Genomic DNA, 24,250 nt, shown 5'->3' with positions numbered 1-24,250 from the left:
CCTTAAAGTTAGTAGGTTGAGTTTTAACCACTGAACTAGTGACCCCATATATAAATATTACAATTTACAACTAACCAAAATATTTCTTCTTCTTGTTTTTATATATAAAATACATAAAGGCTTCCCTCTGTGATCCCAACCTAAATTCTTCTATATGATCTCGCTACTGATCCCCACCCCTACCCCAACTAAGACTAGTATATATATTTAGAATTTTATTATAATAGAACCCAACTTTAATTATAGTTACCTCATGGCTTTTTTATTTTATTTCATCTCTTTCATGTTTTGCTATACATAAATGACATCTCTCCCTTTTCCAGCTTAACGTGGATTGGTTTCCAGCTGCTGAGCCTTCCCTCAAGCGTGTTCATATCGAGAAGCTTATCAATAAAATCCTTGAAGGGGAAAATTCTCCAGCTGCTTGCAGTGGCAAACCTTGTGCCTCTAACTACCAGGCAAATACTAACATGATTAAAACCAGTGTGGAGTTTATTTCGGAGAGATGCACTCCTTTAAAGAGTTTTCATGGAAATTTATCTAGTTCTCGAGTTGGGCAGGGGATTGAAATGACTCTATTGCCTACATCTTCTCAATGTGCTGCTGATTCAGGCTTGGTTTTGAGGGAGTTCTTTGAGGAAGGAGTTAATCCAGGATCTTTTTTTGATGGACAATATCGAACTTTTGACCGGTCAGCATCTTTTGGCGATTTTAAAGGTGCCATTTCATCAATGGAGGTATTTCCCATTTCATCATCTTCTAATCATGTGGTATAATTAGACTTAAAAACTTAAAATAGGCTTGAGCATGAATATTTTTGGTGATGGCAACTGAAATGGTGGTCTATTCTCTTGAGTTTAGGAATAATTTCTGCCAAAATTGGAATAATTGCAGCTTTAGAAAGCAATATGATTTCTTGCAGATATATATATGTTTTTTTTTTTTTTTTTTTTTTTTATGGCAAATGATCAGCACAGATTAATAAAACAAATTTTTGTCCAAGAATCCAAAAAAGAATCATTTGCAAATTTGTTTTGAAGGAAAATCCCCAGACGAAAAAACAAAAAATAAATCATTTGCATTGAAAATTTTAAAAGGCGGTGTTACGTAACGGTTGCGGTGGTAAGCGCTACTCGTTACACCTGCTTTTGCGGTGTGACAGAAATTTACACGTGTAATGGCTATTTTGATATTATATAACGGCTTGTTACACACCGTTACAATATCTTGAATAGCTTCCTTTCCCAAAAAAAAAAAAAAAATTACAAAAAAAGAACAAATACTCAAGTGATCAAAGTCTAAAGAAAAAACCTTGTATGAATTTTTTTTTCTTTATAATTTATTTTATAATTTTTATTTCATTGCATTAGCATGTAAAATAAAAAAATTATATAAACAGTGGTTGTATTTATTTTTATATTCATTTCATTTAATATGTAATTCTAAATATTTTTTATTTTGTTACTATAATGTGTTGTCTAAAAAATGTCTTTAAAAAAAACCACTGATTTTTATGATTATTTCATTTAATACTTAATTGTAAATAATTTTATTTAGTTAGCTGTAAAGTGTTGTCTAAAAAAATGACTTTTAAAAAAAATAATTAGCTCAAAAATAATTTTTGTTTATGGCACAGTTTGTTTTTTTTTTTTTCATTTTTATAATCATTTTATTTAATAATTGTAAATATTTTTTATCTAGTTAATTTAGGTATTGGTCAAAAATAATTTTATAGACATTTAAAATCAATTATTCTTAAAATTATTAACTATTGAAATAAAATGTAAAAAGTTCCTTTTATAGTGACTTAAAAATATGAAATATATTAGATCATACTTAAAAAATAAAATGATCAAAATCTATTTTAAACCCTTATAAATGTGATTTTGAAAAAACAAATATGCGTATCGGTAAGTTTTTTTCAAATTGTGCGAAAAATTAAAAAATTCATGGTTTAGTTACCGCAACCATTACGCTACGGCCTTTACACCTCGCCACCGCAACCGTTACGGCAACCACAATTGCTTTTTGAAACCTTGAGCCTGATACATCAACCGATATGTGTGTTGATAATGACAATTTATTTGCCATGTTTCACCTCCCAAATTTATTTTCCTTTTTTAAATAATTCACTCCAAGGAAACTGTAATGTAAAAAAATTGTAGTGCGCTCACTAAATTCCTAAAATCCTGCAATTTTAACAGGTAGATGCAGAAGCTGGTGGGCAATTTGTCTATTCACCGTCAAACAGAACTGGTTTTCAGCAATTGGCTGGAATTACACCTGGAGCTTGTGGTTTTTCCTATCCGTCCAGAGATTTTGGTGCAGACGCGTCGTGGCATCCAGGAATTCACCAAGGTGGCCATGAAGATATCAATGCATCCCCAGAAACATCAATTTGTGCCTCTGATGATTCCTTAGAAGTCGAGGTCAAGGAAACTGACATAGTTAGGGAAGATCTCAATGTAGAAGAGAAGAAAATAGATCAACCAAGATCTCCATCACCAGAAAATGTTGAGTGCCTGACAGAAACCCTTGTCTCTGCTCCTAGAGAGATGCTTGATGTTGCAGATTCTCAGCCCTCTGATCATATGCTTGATTCTAAAACCCTTGGGTCTGCTGCTAGAGAGATGCTTAGTGTTGCAGATTCTCAGCCCCCTGATCATATGCTTGATTCTATAACCCTTGTCTCTGCTGCTAGTGAGATGCTTAGTGTCATAGATTCTCAGCCCCTTGATCATATGCTTGATTCTAAAACCCTTGCCTCTGCTGCTAGTGAGATGCAGAGTGTTGCAGATTCTCAGCCCCCCGATCATATGCTTGATTCTAAAACCCTTGCCTCTGCTGCTAGTGAGATGCAGAGTGTTGCAGATTCTCAGCCCCCTGATCATATGCTTGATTCTGTAACCCTTGTCTCTGCTGCTAGTGAGATGCTTAGTGTCATAGATTCTCAGCCCCCTGATCATATGCTTGATTCTAAAACCCTTGCCTCTGCTGCTAGTGAGATGCAGAGTGTTGCAGATTCTCAGCCCCCTGATCACATGCTTGATTCTATAACCCTTGTCTCTGCTGCTAGTGAGATGCTTAGTGTCGCAGATTCTCAGCCCCCTGATCATATGCTTGATTCTAAAACCCTTGCCTCTGCTGCTAGTGAGATGCAGAGTGTTGCAGATTCTCAGCCCCCTGATCATATGCTTGATTCTAAAACCCTTGCCTCTGCTGCTAGTGAGATGCTTAGTGTCATAGATTCTCAGCCCCCTGATCATATGCTTGATTCTAAAACCCTTGCCTCTGCTGCTAGTGAGATGCAGAGTGTTGCAGATTCTCAGCCCCCTGATCACATGCTTGATTCTATAACCCTTGTCTCTGCTGCTAGTGAGATGCTTAGTGTCGCAGATTCTCAGCCCCCTGATCATATGCTTCATTCTAAAACCCTCGTGTCTGCTGCTAGAGAGATGCTTAGTGTTGCAGATTCTCAGCCCCCTGATCATATGCTTGATTCTAAAACCCTTGCCTCTGCTGCTAGTGAGATGCAGAGTGTTGCAGATTCTCAGCCCCCTGATCACATGCTTGATTCTATAACCCTTGTCTCTGCTGCTAGTGAGATGCTTAGTGTCGCAGATTCTCAGCCCCCTGATCATATGCTTCGTTCTAAAACCCTCGTGTCTGCTGCGAGAGAGATGCTTAGTGTTGCAGATTCTCAGCCCCCTGATCATATGCTTGATTCTAAAACCCTTGCCTCTGCTGCTAGTGAGATGCTTATTGTTGCAGATTCTCAGCCGCCTGATCATATGCTTGATTCTAAAACCCTTGTCTCTGCTCCTCTTAGTGTCGCAGATTCTCAGCCCCCTGATCATATGCTTGATTCTATAACCCTGGTGTCTGCTGCTAGTGACATGCTTACTGTTACAGATTGTCAGCCCTCTAATCTTATGCTTGATCCTAAAACCCTAGTTTCTGCTCCTAGTGAGATGCTTGATGTTGCAGATGCTGAAACCTCTGATCATATGGTTGATTCCAATGGCAATGCTGATCATCTCATTCCTGGATTGTCTGATCAGGGTTGTGATGTGCAGGAAAATGGAGACATTACGTGTGCTGATGTGAGTTTGATTGGTGATACTAAAGTGTCTGAATCAGATGGCCAGCAGGTTTTAGAAAAGATTGATGACAATTCCGTGTCAGAAACGGATGTGCAACAGACTACAAAGAGGATCGGGGATGATTCTGTGTCAGAATCAGACGCACAGCAGCAGCACGAGGATGCTAATAAAATCGGCCATGATTCAGTGCTAGAGTCAGATGAGGTGCAGCCTGCTACTACTAAAAGGATCGCCGATGATTTGGTGGTGACACAGTCAGATGAGATGCAGGCTGCTAAAAAAGCGCGCCTTACACCTCCTGTTGAAGAGGAAAGAAGACAGATGAGAAGCCTCTCAAAAGATCTGCAATTGTAAAATGGGCTGTGCTAGTTTTTCTTCTTTTTTTTCATTGTCTTCCTTTTTCTACACCCAAAAATGGGATCTGATTAGGATATTGAATGCTATGATGTGAATAGTGTTGTGGTTTTATTATATGCAGAGACAATGTTTATCCTTTAAATTCCCCATTTAAGTTGGAGAGTGATATGATGATATATAACCACTTTGGATTTTGTATGATGATCCAATCACAATCCACATCGAAACAAATTTTGTGTGTGGGGTCAAAACGATATTTACTTGTACAATTGAAGATCTAAGTACAGCTTTTTAAAGCTCAAATGTGAGAAAGGAAATCGCGTTAATCATGTAAAAAGTGATGTAGAATAAAGTAGTAATAGGTATGTGGCGGAATTCCTTTCTCATGCTTGGGCTCTATATAATTATATAAGATTGTTTTGCTTAGACCTTTAGAAGATTCATATAGAGATGAGTATTTTGTGCAGTCAATATTTACTTCAACTTTCCTATTCTACTTGCTTCCCTCCATAGTTGCTTCATTTTTATTTTTTTTCCATTTGTTTCCCGCACAATTCAAGATTTAAACTGTTGTTTGTTAGGATTTTTCTTTTTCATTTTTAGAAACTGGTAACAAAAACTTGTTTGATATATCATTTTTGTTTTCTTAAAAATGAAAATTCAATTTAGGGGTTGTTTGGGGTGTCCTAAATAAAGTTGAAAAAAAAAATATAGATGTTTGGGTTAACTTTTTGACTTTTTATGAAAAAATGTGTATTAAAAAATTGTATAAAAAAGTGTGTAGGAGAAGATTAGAAATGTGGGTTGGCAGCCATACAATCTGTGCAATTGAATTGATGGTAAGAAATTATTAGCCAATGTTTGGGCAATGCTTTGAACGGTTTTGTTCAGCCCGTGGGGGCCATTACGGGTCCTATTTTGATAATCTAAACCGTTGAATGTGTAGAACTCGTCGAGTACTATATATCTATAAAAATCACGTTGATCGGATATTGATAGCTATCTGATCAGATTTATTTTTTTCCATTCGTTAATTATAACATCATCCATTTTTTTATACAAAATTGATTTGATCATTAGTTATCGATATCCGATCGACGTGATTTTTTACAGGCATATAATACTCGACGAGTTCTACATATTAAACGGTTCAGATTATCAAAACGGGACCCGTGATGAACCCCCACGGGCCGAACAGCAGTGTTCAATTGCACCCAATCTAATCAGATTTGTTCCGCCACACACAGCACAAAGCAGTGATTGCTTACATCACTGAGTTGTACTTGGCTCGGAAAATTAATTTTTTAAATTTTTTTTTTTTTGTGAGTAGTGATAACTTTTTAACTTTTTGAGTAACTTTTTAACTTTTTTGACCTTAGTAAATATGCATATCTTCTTTTGTTTTCAAGTACACAAAATAAGATTTTTTTTAAAAAATTTAAAATAAAATAATCAAACAAATAAAATAGTGACAACGTTATCAAATGACTCAAAAAATTTCATTTTCTATTTTTTGCTTTTATTTTCATTTTATATTCAGAAACAGGTAACAATAACTTGTTTGATACATTGTATCATTAATGAAATTTGAAAATCATTTTTTATTTTTTTCAAAACTAGTTTAGTAAAATTAGATTAATTTGATTACCATAGTAGACTGATACTAATGAGATCTCACTTCATTGACACTTAAATATCATCTCATGACCATTTACGCTACAAGTCAAATAAAGTTTTTTTTTTTTATATATATATATATATATATATTTTGCACAAAAACATAAACCTTGCTCCCCATTTTATAAAAATGAAAAACTAAACTAACAACGCCATCAAATTTTTCTGTCCAGTGCTGTATTAAATTGCCTTAAAACTAAGCTTGCTAATGGGTCGCTTTCCAACTTCAAAACTTGTTCCGTCAAAACACAATTCTCAAAACTCAACTAAAAATGTATCTAAATTAAAGAAACTGAAAGCCATTAAAGAGAATCAGAACAATTGAAACATGAATCAGGTCTCTCATTGATTGCCTAAGCTATTCTGCTCTGCCCAACAAATTCTTAATTCAACAATGATTTTTGTAAGGTTACTCATCAGTTCACGGGTTCAAGCCCCCAATACCCCTATCCCCTAGGTTTAGATAATATAAATTATTTCCTAAAAAAAAAATAAAATTATTCCCAATTTCGGGGGATCTTGTGAGAACAGTGTGCATTCCATAATGCAAGCTTAAAAAAACACAGCTTCAAGCATTTCTGGATGGGCACTTCTTATCTCATCAAGTTTGATCACCTTTCTTTTTGCCGCTGATTGCTCCGTGTAGCAGCCGAAACAGCTGGATTCTGCTCATCTTTCGAATTCGTGCCATCTGGGGCGGACCCACTCCCATTCTGTGAGGCAACCAATTCCATTGACTCTGTATTCGTAACAGACATAGATGGAGTCATTTCTTCCTCAATTGGCAGCGTTCGTTTTGATCCCTCTAAAGCAATGCCAAAAACAATTTTATCTTCCAATGCAGGCCTAGACACCAATGACAATGCAATAGGTCTCTCACCATCTTGCTTGCCAGATTCTTGGCAAGTTAAAGGTGGCTTGTTGTCAACAGAATTCACTTCTTTCACCCCATCCATAGCATTTTTCTTGAGTTACTGCTTTTCAGAGTCTTGGACTGGACCCACACACTCTGCATTTGGAGTTTTGGCATTGGATGTTGACACTGCTGAAACCTTAGAGTTTAAGCTGGCATCGGAGCTTGTAGCCGATGGCACCTCATCATTGGTTTTGGTCTCATAAAAAATTGAAGAAGATCCACTCTTGACATCTGTCTCGGAGTTGGATGTTGAGGCTGCTTCAATCTTGGCATCTTTTTCTTCATTCATGTGTGATGAACGAGTTGAGGCCTTGGCTTTATCATCGCCATTGATTTTATATGAGGGCTCAATCAAGAGCAATGGTCGGTTGCAAGTGGCTCTAGGACCAGTGAAGATGGTATCAGCAAAAGGTAGAATTTCAATGTCAGCCTCACTATGAAATTTCTGAATTTTGCGGATGGGTGTGGCAAGTCGAGCCTGATGGTGACTGACAACTCTCAGAAGATCCAACAATATAGCTTCCTGTTTCATTAAGCATCAATTGGTCTTGAGTGGGCTAAACAATCACATTTTACAAAATGTAGTGGAACAAACGAGGAACCAAAAATATTGTCCACAATTTTTTTTTTTTTTTTTTTTTTTTTTTTTTAGTAACAACAAAATTTTATTAAAACGGGAAAGAGAAAGAGGACAAGAAGTCCTTATACAAAGAAAGAAAAAGAGAAGAAGAAAAAACAAAACAAAGTCGCAAAACTCGTAACCCTAAGGATGGCAAACAACAGCCCAATCCCTAGAGATCAAAAACGAAGGGACTCCTTTGAAAGGAGGCGATACAAACGCCCAAAATGAAGCCAAATATTCCGCCTTATCCCACAAAGGCTCTACACTTACTTCCTTACCTTCAAAAATTCGAGCTTTTCTCTCCAACCATATAACTCAGAAAATAGCAAAAACAATGCCTATCCACATTGTTTTGGCTTTCTTGGTACTCCCAAACCCGTCAAACCGAATAAGAAGCATATGCATACACTCCCGTGGAGCAACCCACTGCACATCACATAACTTGAAAAGACGCTGCCATAATACAGATGCCACCGGGCAATGAAGAAAAAGGTGATTTGCTACCTCCAAATTTCTCTTGCACATCATACACCATTGAGGGCATAGAGAGTGATTAGGCATTCTCCTCTGGAAAACATCATTAGTTGTAACACCCTTTTGAGCCAAAGACCACATGAAAAACTTCACTTTATGAGGGACATCTGCTTTCCAAATTTTCTTATGAAAAGGGAACAAGGGAACCGAGGGATTATCAATAATCTTATCAAAAAAGGATTTGCATGAAAAGACCCCTGAAGAGACAAAATTCCACACCCTACTATCAAAAGACGAAGAAAGAAAAACCCCCTCTAGCACTACCAACAAAGATGCCAACTTCCCCCCCTCCCTATCATTCAAGTTTATAATGAGATCAAAATTCCAGGAGATGGGTGCCATAGACGAGCAAGCCACCGATGCTATTGACACATTTGGAGAACGAGCCAACCTGTAAAGAAGGGGAAAAGATCTAGCAAACGAAATATCTCCTAACCAAACATCCTCCCAAAACCGAACATTCTCCCATTCCCAACTCTGAATGAAAAAAAATTAGACACAAGAGGATAGAAACGAGAAATGAATTTCCACAGTGAACGACAATTGCCTCTATTAACCACATTAGAATTCCTACCATTGGATTAAACTCCATACTTGCTTTTAATAACTGAACACCATAACGACTCACTTTCAAGAGGAAATCTCCACAACCACTTGCCCAAGAAAGCAATATCCTAACAACGATGTTTCCTATAGCCAAGCCACCTTTTGCCCTAGAAAGAGAAACAGTCTCCCACCTAACCAAATGAACCCCTTTACCCTCATCACACCCTTCCCAGAGAAAATCCCTCATCAGTTTCTCAATCTTTCTTGCAATGCTAACCGGAATTTTGAAAAGTTGTACACAAAAATTTATAATTCATGAAGCTAGTCATTGAAGATGAGTCAAGTTAAATCAATGAAGCCCACTAAGACAATCAAATAAAATAGTTAATAAGATTTTTTATTATTTTTATTTTCCTTTTTTCTCCCCCCATTCAATGTGAAGCGATGTAAATATTGGTGATCAGAAGCAGCCTTGATTTGCATGTTGGTCAAAGTTTTAAAACTAAGTAGTAAATACAGAATTTAAGCATCTTTCCTTGCAATCCAACATTAGGAAGTCTTTCCTTCATATAATAAGGCATGATCATATAAAATGAGGTTACGGAAACATATAATAAGACCTGGGCCAAGTTATACTACTTGCTACATTCCTACCAAAACTAATGTCATGAAACTCCAACCCAAAAAAAGACAATAGAAGTGAGCTGGGATACTGGTCAGCATTGAGAAACAGGTGCGAACTAAGGACGCACGACTCTTTCCATCTTTGAAAAGGCTTCACAAGACCCAAATTTGGTATGGAACTAGAGTATAAAGATTTCCTTCCACAGATATTGCAGTGCTGCTTTGTAAATTCAATATTGTACTAACATACAAGTAATCTCTTATTGAATGCTAGAATGTTGTCAAGGCTCATTAATGACAAGCCCAACTACAGAATTTACAAAATGGAAATATGGCATTGGTGTTTGTTTTGTGGCTGTTTTTGACCTGTTTGTCTGCTTGTTCGGTGGGGTGATGAGAATGGCTGCTACACTATGCAATTGGGCTTCTTGTCTAGATATATGCTTTTGCTGCGGCTGAAGTAGGACTGGTATGGTTTAACACTTGTTCTTCATTAATGGTAATATCATGATAAAGTTTTAGCTTTACAATGCTTCCTTGCAGCTTATGGAGATTTTTGGTTCCATAATTTGGTAAGGGCAGTTGAGGAAAATGAGTGATATTGTCCTCTGGTGAGCTACTGGACAAGTTGTTCCACTGGTCAGTTCAAATATGAGAATTTTGTTTTTGTTCTGTAATTCCCTGATCACTGTGCTGATGTGCTCTTATCCTAGGGGTATGACTGTAGGATCTTTAGTAAGCTTCTTAACTGAGTTCTGATTCTTTACCCTTCTTGATTAGTAGATATTACAAATTTTGTTTTGAAATTATAATTACTTACCAAAACATTTCATTCTGTTTAGTCGAATTTCATAATTTCATGATTAGTTCTGTTGTAAGCTGCATGAAACATCTATTCAAATCACAAAAATTCAATTGCAATAAATGACAGTTACCTTGATGCAGAGGTATTCTTTAGAATGTGAGGTTTTCACAAAGCAAGACACCAAAATCTGTAACATAATGAAATTAAAGATCTTAAAAGCTTTGTTCACAATCAATCATCCATTTATATAACTACCAACATGAAAGCAATATAGTTAATTCCACATTTCTGATAATGCAATTGAGATGATTTGCTAAAAAAGGGTGTGAACAAGAACATAATTTTATGCAACATGAGAAATAAATAACAGTGACCTTTTATAAAATAAATAAAAGTATGTAGTGGTAATGTCAAACGATATATTTGGGCTAATATTTATCAAAAACAAAAAAAAAGAAGATCTATTTTGGCTAATACATGTCATTTTGTGGGCAAATTTTAGCAAGTGCATATCCTATGAATATGTTGTCAACCAAGATGTCTATGCAGCCATGAATCTGCAACTCATTGTCTCCATAGAATGCAATTCAACCAAAGTACTCCATGTTGAGTTTTGGTAACTCAAGTAAACCAAGATATCAACAAAATTCCCAGAAAGCTATTATCATCAGGTTGTACACTCGGTAAAAGTTAATAAATCAGAGGGCACACTATGAAATACTAACCATAAGAGCTTGATTCTCTGGGTTGATATTTTCCAGAAATACTCTTCTATGCAACCTTTGCTGTTCGACTTGAGGATTTTTTGCCAAAACCTTGCGCATATCAGCTACAATATTCTGTCAACAAGGGATGACCAATACTTCATAACATGCAAGAAAAAAAACATGCCAGTGATTGCACAGACTATTGTTGGCAAACAAATGAATCGAGTACACTCACATTAATCTTATTGACATCCAAGTGACTGATGGCAAGGTACATCTTGATGCGCCAATGAGTCTTGTGGCTAAGATTCCTCACCACATTTATTGTAAATTGGTGGTTTGGAATGTGAATTGCTTCACGATCATCACCTCTTACGATTGTTGGTGACCACCAGCCCACATGCTGAAACGACATCAAATTCTAAGTCAACATCTTACAAAAATCAGATTGTTATATATGTATGAGTAGCTGCAAGTAAAGGAATGACATGCATGCATTTGCAGATTATACTTTCCTAGTTTATTATCCCAGAATCCCCTTTTCTAAGGAATAAATGGACATAAATCACAAACCTCCACTGAACCAGAAACTTCATAGCCTTCAATCTTTGTTTGAATCCTTTCATTTGCAACAAATGGTCGAGTCACATGGATCATTACACTTGAAAGAAAATTTGTAAATATCTGAATAAAATAAAAAAATGTGAATCAAGCTTTAGTACAAATGAGAATTACCCTTCTTAACAAGACACTAAAAAAGTGAATGTTTTTATGGTCCGTAGACTGGCTGTTTGATGCAAGCATGTAGGTTTCACCGGATAAGGAAAAAGAAACAGGTTATACCTCACGACCAGCAAGGGTGATCAATACTGTGCCAAGACCCCCAGCAGTAAGCCACTTTTGGGTAGAGAAACCAAGCAATTCCACAAACAACGAAACAGCAGCAACCCATACTGCAGTATAAACAGCTTTCCCAGCAAATTGGAAGCCCATCTGCAAATTAAGAAATTGTAATTGAGGAATGAGTATTTATGTTACTCTGACAGCAGCCTCAGGTTAATTGGATAATTGATTCATAGCTCCTAACCAAAAAAGCCAAGAGTGGTTTAAAAAAATAAGTGAAACAAAAAATTCAAATTTGGAAGAGGAAACTATGCATCTATCCTTCCTCAAAAAGTAAATCAACAGATGCGATCTATAAAATGTCTGCATGTTGAAAAGGCATCAATAAGAGATATCCTTGAATGGATTAGAAGGAAGCATAAGAAACAAATTGATGAGAAAAGAATACTATTCACCTTGTTTGGTTTTGATTGATTTTCTGAAAATTGAGCTTTTTGTTTTTCATGTTTTTTTGTTTCTAGTGAATTTTGTTAATATTTGAAGTAAATTTTTTACTTTCTAGATGCATATAACTTAGATGCCCCTACAAAGTAAAATATTTGTAAAAAAAATATTTTAAAAATTCAATAAATATACAAGAATATGAAAATGTACTGAATTTATATATATATATATATATATATATATATATTTTGTACTTTTTGTATTTGAAGAATGTCTTAAAGATATTTTCCATAAATATTATACTTTTTAAGTGTATCTAGGTTAGATGCATCTAAAAAATAAAAATAAAAAAATCTTAAAATATTAAAAATTTTGACTAAAAACAAAAAAAAAGACGGAAAACAAAATACTTAATTTTCTGAAAACAAACAAGGTTTTTTTTTTTTTTTTTTAAAGTGTAAGAAAAGAATAACAATGACCGTGGCATGTTGATGTCATCAAACAAATAAGAAAGAAACATGATATCATCAGCATTCCAGAGTCTGAAACCAATAGCTTACACCAGCTGGCTACTCCGATTTCATTGAAGTATACAAATCAAATGATCTCTGCAAAGAAAATAAGGTACTCCTTGTTCACCTAGCATCTGTAGGAAAAGTCATTTTAACCAATGGCATCCTTATAAATTCATCAAGCTTCGCTAGTATGCACATGAAAGGAAAACATTAAAGGAAAATGGTGCTTGTAATTTCTTTCTTTTGTTTTCTTTTTCCCCTTTTTAAGGGAAGAGAATGTGAAAGTTACAGAATATTGATAAGAGATTATTAGAGGGTCTGCTATTCCCAATGGAAAACAAAATCATGAAAATGGTGTGAACCACTGCTGTTGGATAAAGCAGGCAATTCATCAAGTAATAATAATTACCTTCTTCCAATGAAGCATAAAGAGTTTACCATTTACAGAAAATTAAATAAAGTCATAAACCACATTGTATGCCCTTAAACAAGGTGTCATGATTAAGACAAATATACTAAGGCATCAGCATGTCATTTTTTATTGTTGTGTTCTAAGTTATTTGCAGTTATTCAACAATACTGTAGCCTAGGTTTCCATTTGATATTCATTAAGTACAGAGACCTCTAATCCTCTTTCTCCAATATCAATGATAGTTGAGTTTCTTTACTTCGCAAAGACATGGCAAGTGTTTGTCAACCAAAAGCTACCTTCAAATCTTTTAAATCTAATAAAATAAAATATGATAAACAATTGAAAATTTGAAGTAACAGAAACATACATTTCTTGCATCATTACAGTCATTTGTCTCCATAAAGAATTTTTGTGTTTGTCGAATCAAGCTGCCAAAACAGAATATGAATGTATTCAAACATCACGATGCAAACCTCACCGTGAATCCAACACATAAAGTGACCAGAATCCAATAAGATAAAAATAAACTGTGGTAAAATAAATGAATTAGGACATTACTAGTGAACAAGGAAAGAAAGGGGAAAATGAAGTAATTACCAGATATCAGTGGAAAAAAAAAAAAAAAAAAACTTAAAAGCTAGAACACATTTATGTTTGCAGTTCAAAATACTAGAAATATCAAATGGTTAATCATGATTCAGTTTATTATCTTTGAGAAAGATATACTAATTAATAACCAATCCATGAATAAGCCATTCATTGCTTAATCAACACTCAATTAAATGGTTTGATGACTATATTCACCAGTTCCAAAAGAGATATGACTGTGACAGCTACTACACTACCTTGATAAACAGTATGCAAAGGCCAGCACTGTAGATAATGATCGAATAAAATCCAAAAGTCGTTGCTTGACAGCTTGGCTTGCTTCTGCAGGTAAAATTATTGGATCCAACACCCTGAAGGAAAAACTTTCTAGTTAGCACCAAAGAGGCTAGCAATTAGTGTCAAGTCATATATAAAACATTAATTTCTTGCAGTGAAGAAATAACAAAGGTTCTGAAACCTGCAGGTAAGTGTTGTTCCAGTCCATAGAAGCAGAGGTTGGAGATATGAGGTCATCAGATAGTGTGAGCTACTTTTTTTCCAACTACTGTCACTCTTCTGCAGGAAATTTCATCAGGGAACCATCAGCCAATTAAGGGATGCAAAAATTGCTGAGAGAAAATAAAGTAAACACAATGCCAGGAAAAAAAACAGATAAATAACAAAAGTAACTGTACATGAAGGAAAATAATCCTGCTCATACGCATCAGTGGCCCAAGACCCCACCCAGCAAAGGCAATGATACCAACTGCTGGAACCAACTGAAGTACAATTGGGCTTCCATGAAAAGCATTATATGACCTGCATTACCATGAGAAAAGATTGCAGAGAGATCATCTGAAGAAAAAATGGGAGAGAAGAGAAAGAAACTTGAAAGAGAAAAGGCGTTGTTAAGAAATTTGACATGTAAAATTCCAACCCCTCCCCCACCCCCACTCCACGAGAGAGAGAGAGAGAGAGAGAGAGAAGTGAATTACAGAAATAAGTAAATTTAAAAGTGTAAAAAAATAAGAACAAGGAACAAAACCAACACTTGATCAATCAGGACAATTAGTCCCAGTGATACACATACACACATCTAAGCATTTAGATAATGAATATGAATATAAATGACAGGGCAGAAGTGACTAACAACTAACAGACAACAAAACCTATAGCGTGCTACCTGTTGAATAAAAGCAATTACAAAATTCTGTTTGAATTACAAAACCGTAACAGTTGGTTTCTTCACCCTGGCCTCGAACCTAAGATCTGGGGGCAATAACGAGGTATTCTCCAAGCTCAGTACAATAGGCTTGGCTAGCTCACACCCTCCATTTCCAATACCTCACCAAACCAATCCCCCCCCCCCCCCCCCCCCCACAATGCATTAGTGTGGCTACAGGTCAAAAGTAGGGCTTTGGGAACTCCTTGAGCGAAGAAGACAATCAAGTGTATCTTTGACAATATTGCTATGACCACCACTGAAGCATCATTGGCTAGTGTCAAGGGTTCGTCAAGCTGTTGTTCCCTTCTATGGAAAATGTACCCTGACTAGTCTTACACACACACACTTTCCTACTTCCTACATGGCCCCTATCTTCCAAGAACATGTGTCAAGCTCCATACACCCTCCATACCTAGGAGCACATTCCATGATCTCCACTATTCTTGTCTCTCTCTATCGCCTAATAGTATGGACACTTCTAAGAAGGTGACATGTACATGTCGAACACCGACACTCATTGGATATTCCTGACATGTGTCGAAGACACGTCCAAACATGTCCTATTAGATCTAGGCACGCTTTGGACATGTGGGACACACACACACACACGTGTCCACTGTTTAGATATGCATGAAACATATTACAAGTTTGAACCAAATAAGTTGGGGTCCAATAATAAAAGAAACAAACGAAATTTATAAACTTAATCATGTCTTCTTTAAACTTTAGAAATTAGTGTTATGTTACACTTTTATTATTATCTTCGAGTGAAATATTTATATATACGATGTATAATAAAAACATAAAATTATATATTTTGTGTGTACCCCAAATGTCGTGTTCAGTATTTTTTTTAAATTATTGTGCCAACCTGTCTATGTCCATGTCGCGTTGCGTGTCTGTTCTTAGTCTTAGTGTATCACAGTTACAATGGTGCTAGACATTGTATCAGACTCAAAGGAGACTACCTCCTAGCTCTTGTGCCAACTAGGATAAATGTGTGCCCACTCTCATCAATAGAAAACCTCCATCTCCTTAAGCATGCAAGCAAGCACCTTCAATACCTAGAGATTCAAGTGATCTAGTCTCCTTCAAAACTTCCACTACTTCCTGTCTTTCTTGCTCTCCCCCCTGCTAAAAAAGACCTTTGGTTCTCTCCCCTAGCTTGGTCTCCATCAATCTTGCACAACTCTACATGTTCAATCACTATTTCTTGAAACCCTCTTATCTATTTAACAGATATTTAAATAGGACAAATGTTTTACAGAAGTTAGATATAAGATATTAGTGTAAAAAAGTTTTTTAAAAAAATACTATCCTTAGGAGATTTGAAATTTTGAGCTTCATCTTAGAAATAGGTGGCTACGACCATAAATATGCTTATCAAAAAGTCTTTTTATAAAGCAGTGAAATGTACATGACCCCTGTGGGCAGGGACCAAATTAGAAGACAAGTGAGTGAATGTCATCAAAACATTAGGTCTGAATTTATTGCTAAATAGAAAAGATCTAGGAACTATGACTTTTGATGCCTTAAGACCAACTTTAACCAGAGAAAGGAAAGATGCATCTTACTCATATATTCTTAACTTCTTTTAATGTTGGACAGCATTAAGTTGTAATGTATAAAGATAAATGATTGTATTATTGATTGTTGTATATTTTTTTATTACAAATGGTGAGGGGCTCCTTATATAGGAGATGTAGTGGAGTAGGTGGTAGTAGGTGGTAGTGGTAGGTGTGTAGTAGGTGGTAGTAGGTGGTGGTAGGTGTAGTAGGTGGAGTAGGTGATGGTAGTTTTTAACAGCCCCCCGCAAACTCAAGGGGGATAGGAACTAACCAACTTGAGTTTGGAGAGAGTAACAAAACAAGAAAATAATCTGAAAAATAAAAAAATGGATAGGAGACACTGTATGGTCGTGTCAGACCGTTGTAGAAGACTGTATGGTTATGGCAGACCGATGTAGAAGACACTGGCTCGTGTTGGACCGACGTAGAAGACAGTTTATGGGGTCATGTCGGACCGTTGTAGCAGACAATGTTGTGACAGTTACGGAGTCTTGTTGGACCCTTGTAGAAACTAACCGGAATCAATGTCAGGACAGTTTACTGAGTCTTGTCGGACCCATGAAGGAGCTAACCGGAATCAATGTCGGGACAGTTTACAGAGTCTTGTCGGACCCTTGAAGGAGCTAACCGGAATCAATGTCGGGACAGTTTACAGAGTCTTGTCGGACCCTTAAAAAGTCGCACCCTCAAAAGGTGTGCCAAATCTTTGAAAAGGCGTGCCATCAAAAGGCGTGCCCAATCTATAAAAAGGCGTGCCATCAAAAGGCGTGCCTATCAAAAGGAGCGCCCATGTTGTCGGCGAGCGCCGAGAGGCGCATGATGCGCGTGTCTGCCTCGGCTATTTAACCAAGGTTGAGGCGGAGGCTGTGCAAACCAGTCTGAAACCGCCGAAAATCCTTTGAAAAAACTCTTCCGTTTCTGAGAAAGAGATTCTGGAACACTCTGTTGCCATTCTGTAACCAACCTTTCTCTGAAACACTCAGCAACCCATAACATGGCCTCGTCTTCCCGTTCAGCTACCCAGAATATGGCCTCTTCGTCCCGTGGTCTGCTCACTCTCTTTTCCGACCTCAACGAGTCAACAAGAGAGATAACTGGTGCGGTGGCCAGTGAACCTCAACCAAGCGCCTCTGGTTTTGCTCCGTTGAACTTTCCGATGCGGTCGGTGGAGCAAAAAATGGCGGTGCAAACGGATATTGAGGCCAATCAGTATACTTTGAAGTCATGTGTGGAGACCATGACGGCGGTCACAAACCTGTCGCACCGGCTGCAGAGTAGGACAAATGAGGTGCAGCAGTTAAACGCCCAGCTGGCTCTGCTCCAGCGCATGTATAAGGGTGCGCGAGCAGAGATAAGTGTGCTAAAGGCAGAAAACAAGGAGCTGAAGCGGAAGGCCACCGTTATGTTCCGATTTGGAGGGCCGCCATATGCTGCAGTGGAGGAGCAGGGAGTAGTGATCATGCCCAGTGGAGTGGGAAACACGGAGGCAACACCGGCAAGGGCCGCCCAGGACGGAGGCAAGAAGAAAAGACCGGCGGAATAGGCAAAGAAGTGAGGTCGGTTGGTGGCCGGCTGCAGAAAAGAAAACAAAGCTGTTTTTTTTTTTTTTTTTTTTTTGTGTAAAATTGTGATCGGGGTGGATCCCTGAGATGAATAAAATATGATTTGGTGTGCAAAGCTATATGGTATGAATGGAATTAGAAAAAGATTAAAAATAATGTGAAAGAAAAATAAAGAAAAAATAATAAAAATAAATTTGAAATAAAAAATGAAAGATGGGGGAAATAAGGAAAGTGGTTTGGAGAAAATAAATAAAAATAATGGAGTTGGAAATCAAACGGAGGATAGATGATGATTTTTTTTTTTATTTTTTTTTTTATTTTTTAATATAATATAATAAAAAGATATATATATATATATATATATAATAAAGAAAGTGTGAGATAATGATGTTGTCCCTGCCTTGGATAGTGGGCTCCATGGGTATTCAACTCCCACGTGACCAAAGAAAAAACACAGCTGTAAGCAACACTAAAGACATTGGGTATAGAGAAAGATGTTTTCTCTTTTGTCTGTTTCTGTCCCCACCATCATCATAAAAGAAACAGAGAATAGGGGAGATGCACACAAGGCCAAGATTCCTGTGTTTTTAACACCAGGATCTTTAGTCTGGATGTGGGGAGAAGCCCGCTACCTTTGGAAACATGAGATAAATCGAAAGCCAGGTTTTCAGAAGTGGGAGGGGAAAGATATTGACCAGAAAAAAAGAACCTCCATTACCCTAAGGAAGCTTTGCCACAGCGAGTAGAGTGCCATAGCACTTCAACATATGAATGAATCGTTTTATCGTGTTCTGTGAACTTCAATGGAGAACAGTGAGCTCAGTTTGATGGAGAACAGTGAGCTCAGTTTGTATGTTCCCATAGTATTCTTAATTGTTGGATTATGAGCGAACTGTTAACGTGGTGTTTTGGATTTGAAAAGGCGCGCCTGGAGCAATGAAAGACATAGGCCGATCACTGCAGAAAGCCGCTCGAGCCAAATGTATTCTGCAGCTTCTCGTTGGTGGAACAACCGCTGGAGATCGGCGTCGCTCCACGTGGCAGCCTTCTGGTTATCCGGGTGCGCGGTCGACACTGCCGGCGGCCCACGTCTTTGTATCTGCATCGGACTTCGAGCTCGTCGGATATATATATATATATCACATATATATATACATATATATATCTCCATCGGAGAGAATATAGAAAGAAGCCATAAGAGAAAGAGCCAGCTAGGGAGGCAGCACATGCAGAGTGATCAAGGTATGTGTAGAGGTCCGGCGGGCGGCCAAGGCGAGGCTGCCGCCCGCCGGTGAAGCAGAATGACTAGGTTGTTAACCTTGCTCTGATACCATGTAGAAATTTAATGTATAAAGATAAATGATTGTATTATTGATTGTTGTATATTTTTTTATTACAAATGGTGAGGGGCTCCTTATATAGGAGATGTAGTGGAGTAGGTGGTAGTAGGTGGTAGTGGTAGGTGTGTAGTAGGTGGTAGTAGGTGGTGGTAGGTGTAGTAGGTGGAGTAAGTGATGGTAGTTTTTAACATAAGCCTATAAATACAAACAACGGATAGTCATGGCAGCACATAAATAAATTTACATGAGGTTGCTATATAAACAACGCATTGTGCATTGCACTAGTTTGGCAAAAGATAGATTTGGCTAATTTTCTATCCGAAAGGACCGAACCAAACAAACAAAAAGAGCAAGAACAAGATGGAATTAGCGAATTAGCCAAGACAAGGAACTAAATAAACCTCATAAACAACACAAGCAACGTTTGTAGTACATAGCATGCATGCAAATACGAACTGACGCAAGCAAATTAAAAAATACAAATAAAATAAAATAAACAACACCACCACCACCACATTTATACCTTGTCAGTGTGGCAGCAGTTTTCAGAACAGGAATTCCAATGCCTTCACTTGGAACTAGAAAGGATCGGCACTGGAAAACATTACATCTGGATGATAGAGAACTTTTTGGTTCACTGATATTGTATAAAAGACGGTGACACCAAGCATCCTGTCGCTGCAGATGTTAAAACAAATTGGTAGGAGAACTATAGGCTCCATTGATGTCACATGCACAAATAAGCACATGAAAATGCACAAATGAGCACATATAAGTGCTCTGAGTTTCTCATAAAAGACAAACATAAGACCAGTATAAACCAAATAAAAACTTCTTAAATAGATCTTTGTTTCAGTTCAAGTAGTTTAGAAAAATAAATAAAAAAATCCTCTAACAAAAATGCTTACTACAAAAGTATTAACTTTCTAAAAAGAACAATGAAATATAGATCTTAGTGACAAGCTACTGAAATATCATACAATAAACACCTTCTGGTAAGAGAATATTATATAATTGTAAAATAACCAACTCTTAGGCCTTGTTCGACATGATCTAAAATGCCAAAAAGTCAAAAAGTCACTATCTTATTTAAGTCATATCATCTTATTTAAGTCACATCACCTCTCTAACACATCACTTCAAACCCAACTCATATTTCATAAAAAGTCAAAAAGTGCACTTATTTAGATCATCCCAAACCACCCCTTAGTTTGGGAAAAAGTTCTCCCAGATTAAAGTTACAGCTCAGTGACTTATTTGCTTCAAAACAAAAAAAAAAAAAAAAAAAAATGTAAGACAACCTGTTTAATTCAAACTTGCATACTTCAAATGCACAGCCACATGATATTATACCCACCAAGTTTTAGAATGTAATACACCAGAAGCTCAGATCTCACAAAACTTTCACTTGCAGTATTAGAGCACACAATCTATCCTGAAAAGCTATGAAGACAAAACGCCATAACAAGATACCCTGCAGTATTAGTATAGAACATTTACAGCTATGCAGTTCTAAGATTCTAAGAGTGCAATAAAGTGGCATATATACATTATACACACTGGCAACATTTTTAAGAGGAGACACAGAATTAAAAGACAAGAATACCATAGCGTGTGATGAAAGAGTGACACTGAACAAATGTAAGCTTCCCTTGCCTACCATACCCTGTAATAACATTTAGACCCAAAATAAAAATAAATAAATTAAAAGCATTGGCCATCCTGGCAATCCAAAACACATGGGAAAAGTCTATAATTTGACATGCAAATCGCGCACCTTAGGTTGATAATTGTATCCACAAGCACTGTGAATTCCCAATTCACGGGAGAGTAAAAAAGAACCAGCAATGGTCATTTCCAGATAAGGTAGAGATGCCACTACTAGTGCAGTATTATAACAACGTTCAAACCAACTTTACACCAAACCCAGAAATATATTGTCGAACAGGGTACAGAGAATACATCTAATTTAAATATCATGAAATATAACACCTGTCAAGTTGAAAATAAAAAAATCAGGACATGACAAGATAACCAAAAGTAGCCAACAACTACATATCCATCTCATGAGTCACCCACAGCACTAGGAGCGGCATGGTATCATAATTCATAATGAGGTTCAAGCAGAGAGCAAATCAATTTTCAGAAAAGGCCATAACGCCAAGACTCAAAGACTTAGCATAAGCATATCAAAACTAAAGGAATCAAAACTAAAAGTAACTCCAAAGGCAGCATTGCAAATGGAACTTGTGGATTAAATTTAAGGGGAATTGCAAATCAATGTGAAGTAGAGAAAGTAATTGCAAAATCATGGAGGTGCAAGTAGGTATGTGCTTTGATGCAAGTAAAAACTGTGGCTTACAACAAAGCTCTCACTTGCACCTCCATAATTTTGCTATTACTTTCTCTATTTCTCACTAATTTGCAATTCCCCTTTAAATTTTATTCATGCTTCTAAAGAAATGAAAGCAAGGGTGTCAATGCAGTTGGTTGGGGATTTTAATTGTGTAATTATAACCCACCAATCATGTCATTGTATAAAATTATTTAAAAGGATCAATTAATAATAGTCTAAGACTCTAAGGCTATGTTTGAATCATGGATTTGGATAGGGATTTGAAAAGAAAAAGAGAAAGTGTGTGAAATGTAACTATATTTCATTCACATTTCACTCACTTTTCCCTTTCCCTTTCGCTTTCCCCATCCCCATCCAAATCCATGATCCAAATACAGACTAAGAAAAATGTATACACATGTATTTGTATGTATGAAAGACAGTAACTCACCCAATGTCAAATTGATACACTAATACGTCGGTTGAAGCCTGAAAACTTTAAATCAAAACCCTCCATTATTGCAGAGAAAATCTAGCTGGACAAAAACAAACAAAACAAAACAAAACAAAACCAAGTACCATGTCAGCAATAAATTTGATTTTCTCAGGAATAAATAAATAATCAACTCAACTAAACAATTAATAGTTTTAGGTTCAAAGCATATCAATTTAAAATCTTTCAGGGCCCTAATTAATTAGCATACATACAAATGTAACTATATATAATCTATTAATAAGAAGCTTGATTTTCTTTTATCTTTTTTCCTAAACTTTCTGAGCAACCAAACAAAACCGCGATACCATCAAATCACAACTCCACAACCTTGCATTTCTGTTCGTAGCTCTCAATTCGAAATGACAGCAAAAATAACAAACTCCGATGAAAACAAAACCCTAGATTTACAAGTACCCAACAATTTTGTAAATTCACGAACCACAAAACTTCCAAATGCACAACAGAAAAACGATAAAATTGACTTAACAAGATCGAAAATACAGAGAATTACCTCCGACTACGGATACTGGTTCTGTGATGGAGGAGAGAGAGTAGAGAGAGAAGAGGACCTCGAAAATGGAGGGGACGATGATATCTTGCGCAGGAAGTGTTGGTTTCGCACAGTTGCGCGGTTAAACCAACGTGCATTGTTTTGAATAGTTTTAAGGTTTGTGTGCTACGTGGCGGGCTGGAGGGGGGTGCCTCCTAACGTGCGCCGTGTGTGGTGTGTCTTCCGCTTCCTCGAGTCTCAACGGGGACTTGGTGTAGGTGCTGTGCCATGTGAGCGCCCGCAGAGGCGTGTTCAAAAGTATATACTCGTCTCCTCTCGTCTCAAAATAATGGACTCTTGTGGGAAATTTAATTTTGGATAAATTATATTGACACCCTTAAAGTTTATATTTATTATAATTTTTTTCTCATCTTTTAAAAATTACATCTCTTTTTTGAGATTTAAAATTGGGCAAATTACATATACACCCCTCGAGGTTTGGCTAAATTACAGATACCCCTGAGGTTTCGGAAATTACATCTCACCCCCTGAGGTTTGTATTTTCATAACAATTTGCCCCCTGAGGTTTATATTTCATAACAAATTACCCCCTAATTTCTTATGCAAATATAGCATTCAGGGGGGAATTCGTAATTTCTCAAACCTCAGGGGGGCATCTGTAATTTAGCCAAACCTCGAGGGGTGTATATGTAATTTGCCCTTTAAAATTTTATTACAAATTGTTCCCTCCAACAATTTAATTTTTAAATACCAATTTTACTTTCACTGGGTAAATTATAGGGCAAATTACATATACCCCTCGAGGTTTGGCTAAATTACAGATACCCCTGAGGTTTCAGAAATTACATCCCGCCCCCTGAGGTTTGTATTTTCATAACAATTTGCCCCCTGAGGTTTATATTTCATAACAAATTACCCCCTAATTTCTTATGCAAATATTGCATTTAGGGGGAAATTCGTAATTTCTCAAACCTCAGGGGTATCTGTAATTTAGCTAAACCTCGAGGGGGTATATGTAATTTGTCCTAAATTATATTGACACCTTTCACATTTTAAAAATTACAATCCCCTCTCCAAGGTTTAAAGTAGCATTACCAATTGCTCCTTCGGTTAGTATTAGTTGAAAAAAAAATTCATTGAAAAAAAAAATTAATTGGAAAAAAAAATATTTGAAAAAAAAATTTTGTTAGTCAAATTTTTAAATTTCTATTTAAAAACCAACGTAAACTCATTTTTTTTCATTTACATTTTTTCCTCAAATTTACAAACTGAGACAACCATTTATAAACCAAAACAATTATCAAACAAGTTTTTATGATAGTTTTTAAAATTTTTGTATATATAAATTGAAAATTGAAAACAAAATGGTTGCCAAACAAGCCTCAGATGGTAAAAATATCGTAAAATTAACAAATTATTAAATAAGTTATCAACGTAAGAAATGACTTATCAAATGATTCTTAAACTATGTATGGTTTGATTTTTAGAATTTTTTTTTTAAATTAAAAATTAATTTGGTT

The 24,250-nt window shown here is 36.4% G+C and overlaps 2 protein-coding genes across 14 annotated transcripts in view; one reads left to right on the top strand and one right to left on the bottom strand.

Annotated features, from left to right (window-relative positions):
* Positions 1 to 4,655, top strand: part of LOC114278059 (putative ubiquitin-like-specific protease 2B) — a 31,058-nt gene extending 26,403 nt beyond the window's left edge. For all 8 annotated transcript variants that reach the window (XM_082874176.1, XM_082874177.1, XM_028220042.2 and 5 more), the window contains 2 exons: positions 324 to 737; positions 2,205 to 4,655. In XM_082874176.1, coding sequence (XP_082730302.1) covers positions 324 to 737; positions 2,205 to 4,457 — 2,667 coding nt within the window. In that variant the 3' untranslated portion in view covers positions 4,458 to 4,655. The remainder of the gene's footprint in view (positions 1 to 323; positions 738 to 2,204) is intronic.
* Positions 4,656 to 6,458: 1,803 nt separating this feature from the next.
* Positions 6,459 to 23,062, bottom strand: LOC114278058 (mechanosensitive ion channel protein 3, chloroplastic). 6 transcript variants are annotated; one of them, XM_028220033.2, is made up of 15 exons: positions 22,731 to 23,062; positions 22,175 to 22,259; positions 21,166 to 21,380; positions 20,995 to 21,054; positions 19,912 to 20,066; positions 14,389 to 14,512; positions 14,172 to 14,269; positions 13,951 to 14,064; positions 13,473 to 13,533; positions 11,735 to 11,884; positions 11,465 to 11,575; positions 11,127 to 11,294; positions 10,910 to 11,023; positions 10,315 to 10,371; positions 6,459 to 7,576 (listed from the first exon to the last, which is right to left on the bottom strand). In XM_028220033.2, the coding sequence occupies exons 3-15, from the start codon at positions 21,241 to 21,243 to the stop codon at positions 7,109 to 7,111; spliced, it is 1,758 nt and encodes a 585-aa protein (XP_028075834.2). In that variant the 5' UTR covers positions 21,244 to 21,380; positions 22,175 to 22,259; positions 22,731 to 23,062; the 3' UTR covers positions 6,459 to 7,108. The 6 variants fall into 6 exon arrangements, with proteins under 6 accessions (XP_028075834.2, XP_028075838.2, XP_028075835.2 ...); XM_028220037.2 differs by having other exon boundaries at positions 19,912 to 20,060; XM_028220034.2 differs by having other exon boundaries at positions 21,166 to 21,266; positions 22,731 to 23,051.
* Positions 23,063 to 24,250: the final 1,188 nt, after the last annotated feature.

This window comes from Camellia sinensis, chromosome 6 (genome assembly GCF_055761805.1).
Source record: "Camellia sinensis isolate YWXY chromosome 6, ASM5576180v1, whole genome shotgun sequence".
NCBI lineage: Eukaryota > Viridiplantae > Streptophyta > Magnoliopsida > Ericales > Theaceae > Camellia > Camellia sinensis.
The sequence above is the reverse complement of the archived record's forward strand: the minus strand, read 5'-3'. Positions and strand labels throughout refer to the sequence as shown.

What these genes read in the sequence shown, in the direction of transcription:
- LOC114278058 (XM_028220033.2), bottom strand. Translation starts at nt 21,243, where the DNA reads ATGACCATTGCTGGTTCTTTTTTACTCTCCCGTGAATTGGGAATTCAC. An exon ending in TTTGCATACTGTTTATCAAG is followed by an intron (nt 13,534 to 13,950) that starts GTAGTGTAGTAG and finishes CTGTTTTGGCAG; the next exon opens with CTTGATTCGACAAACACAAA. An exon ending in CAGAGAATCAAGCTCTTATG is followed by an intron (nt 10,372 to 10,909) that starts GTTAGTATTTCA and finishes ATTATGTTACAG; the next exon opens with ATTTTGGTGTCTTGCTTTGT.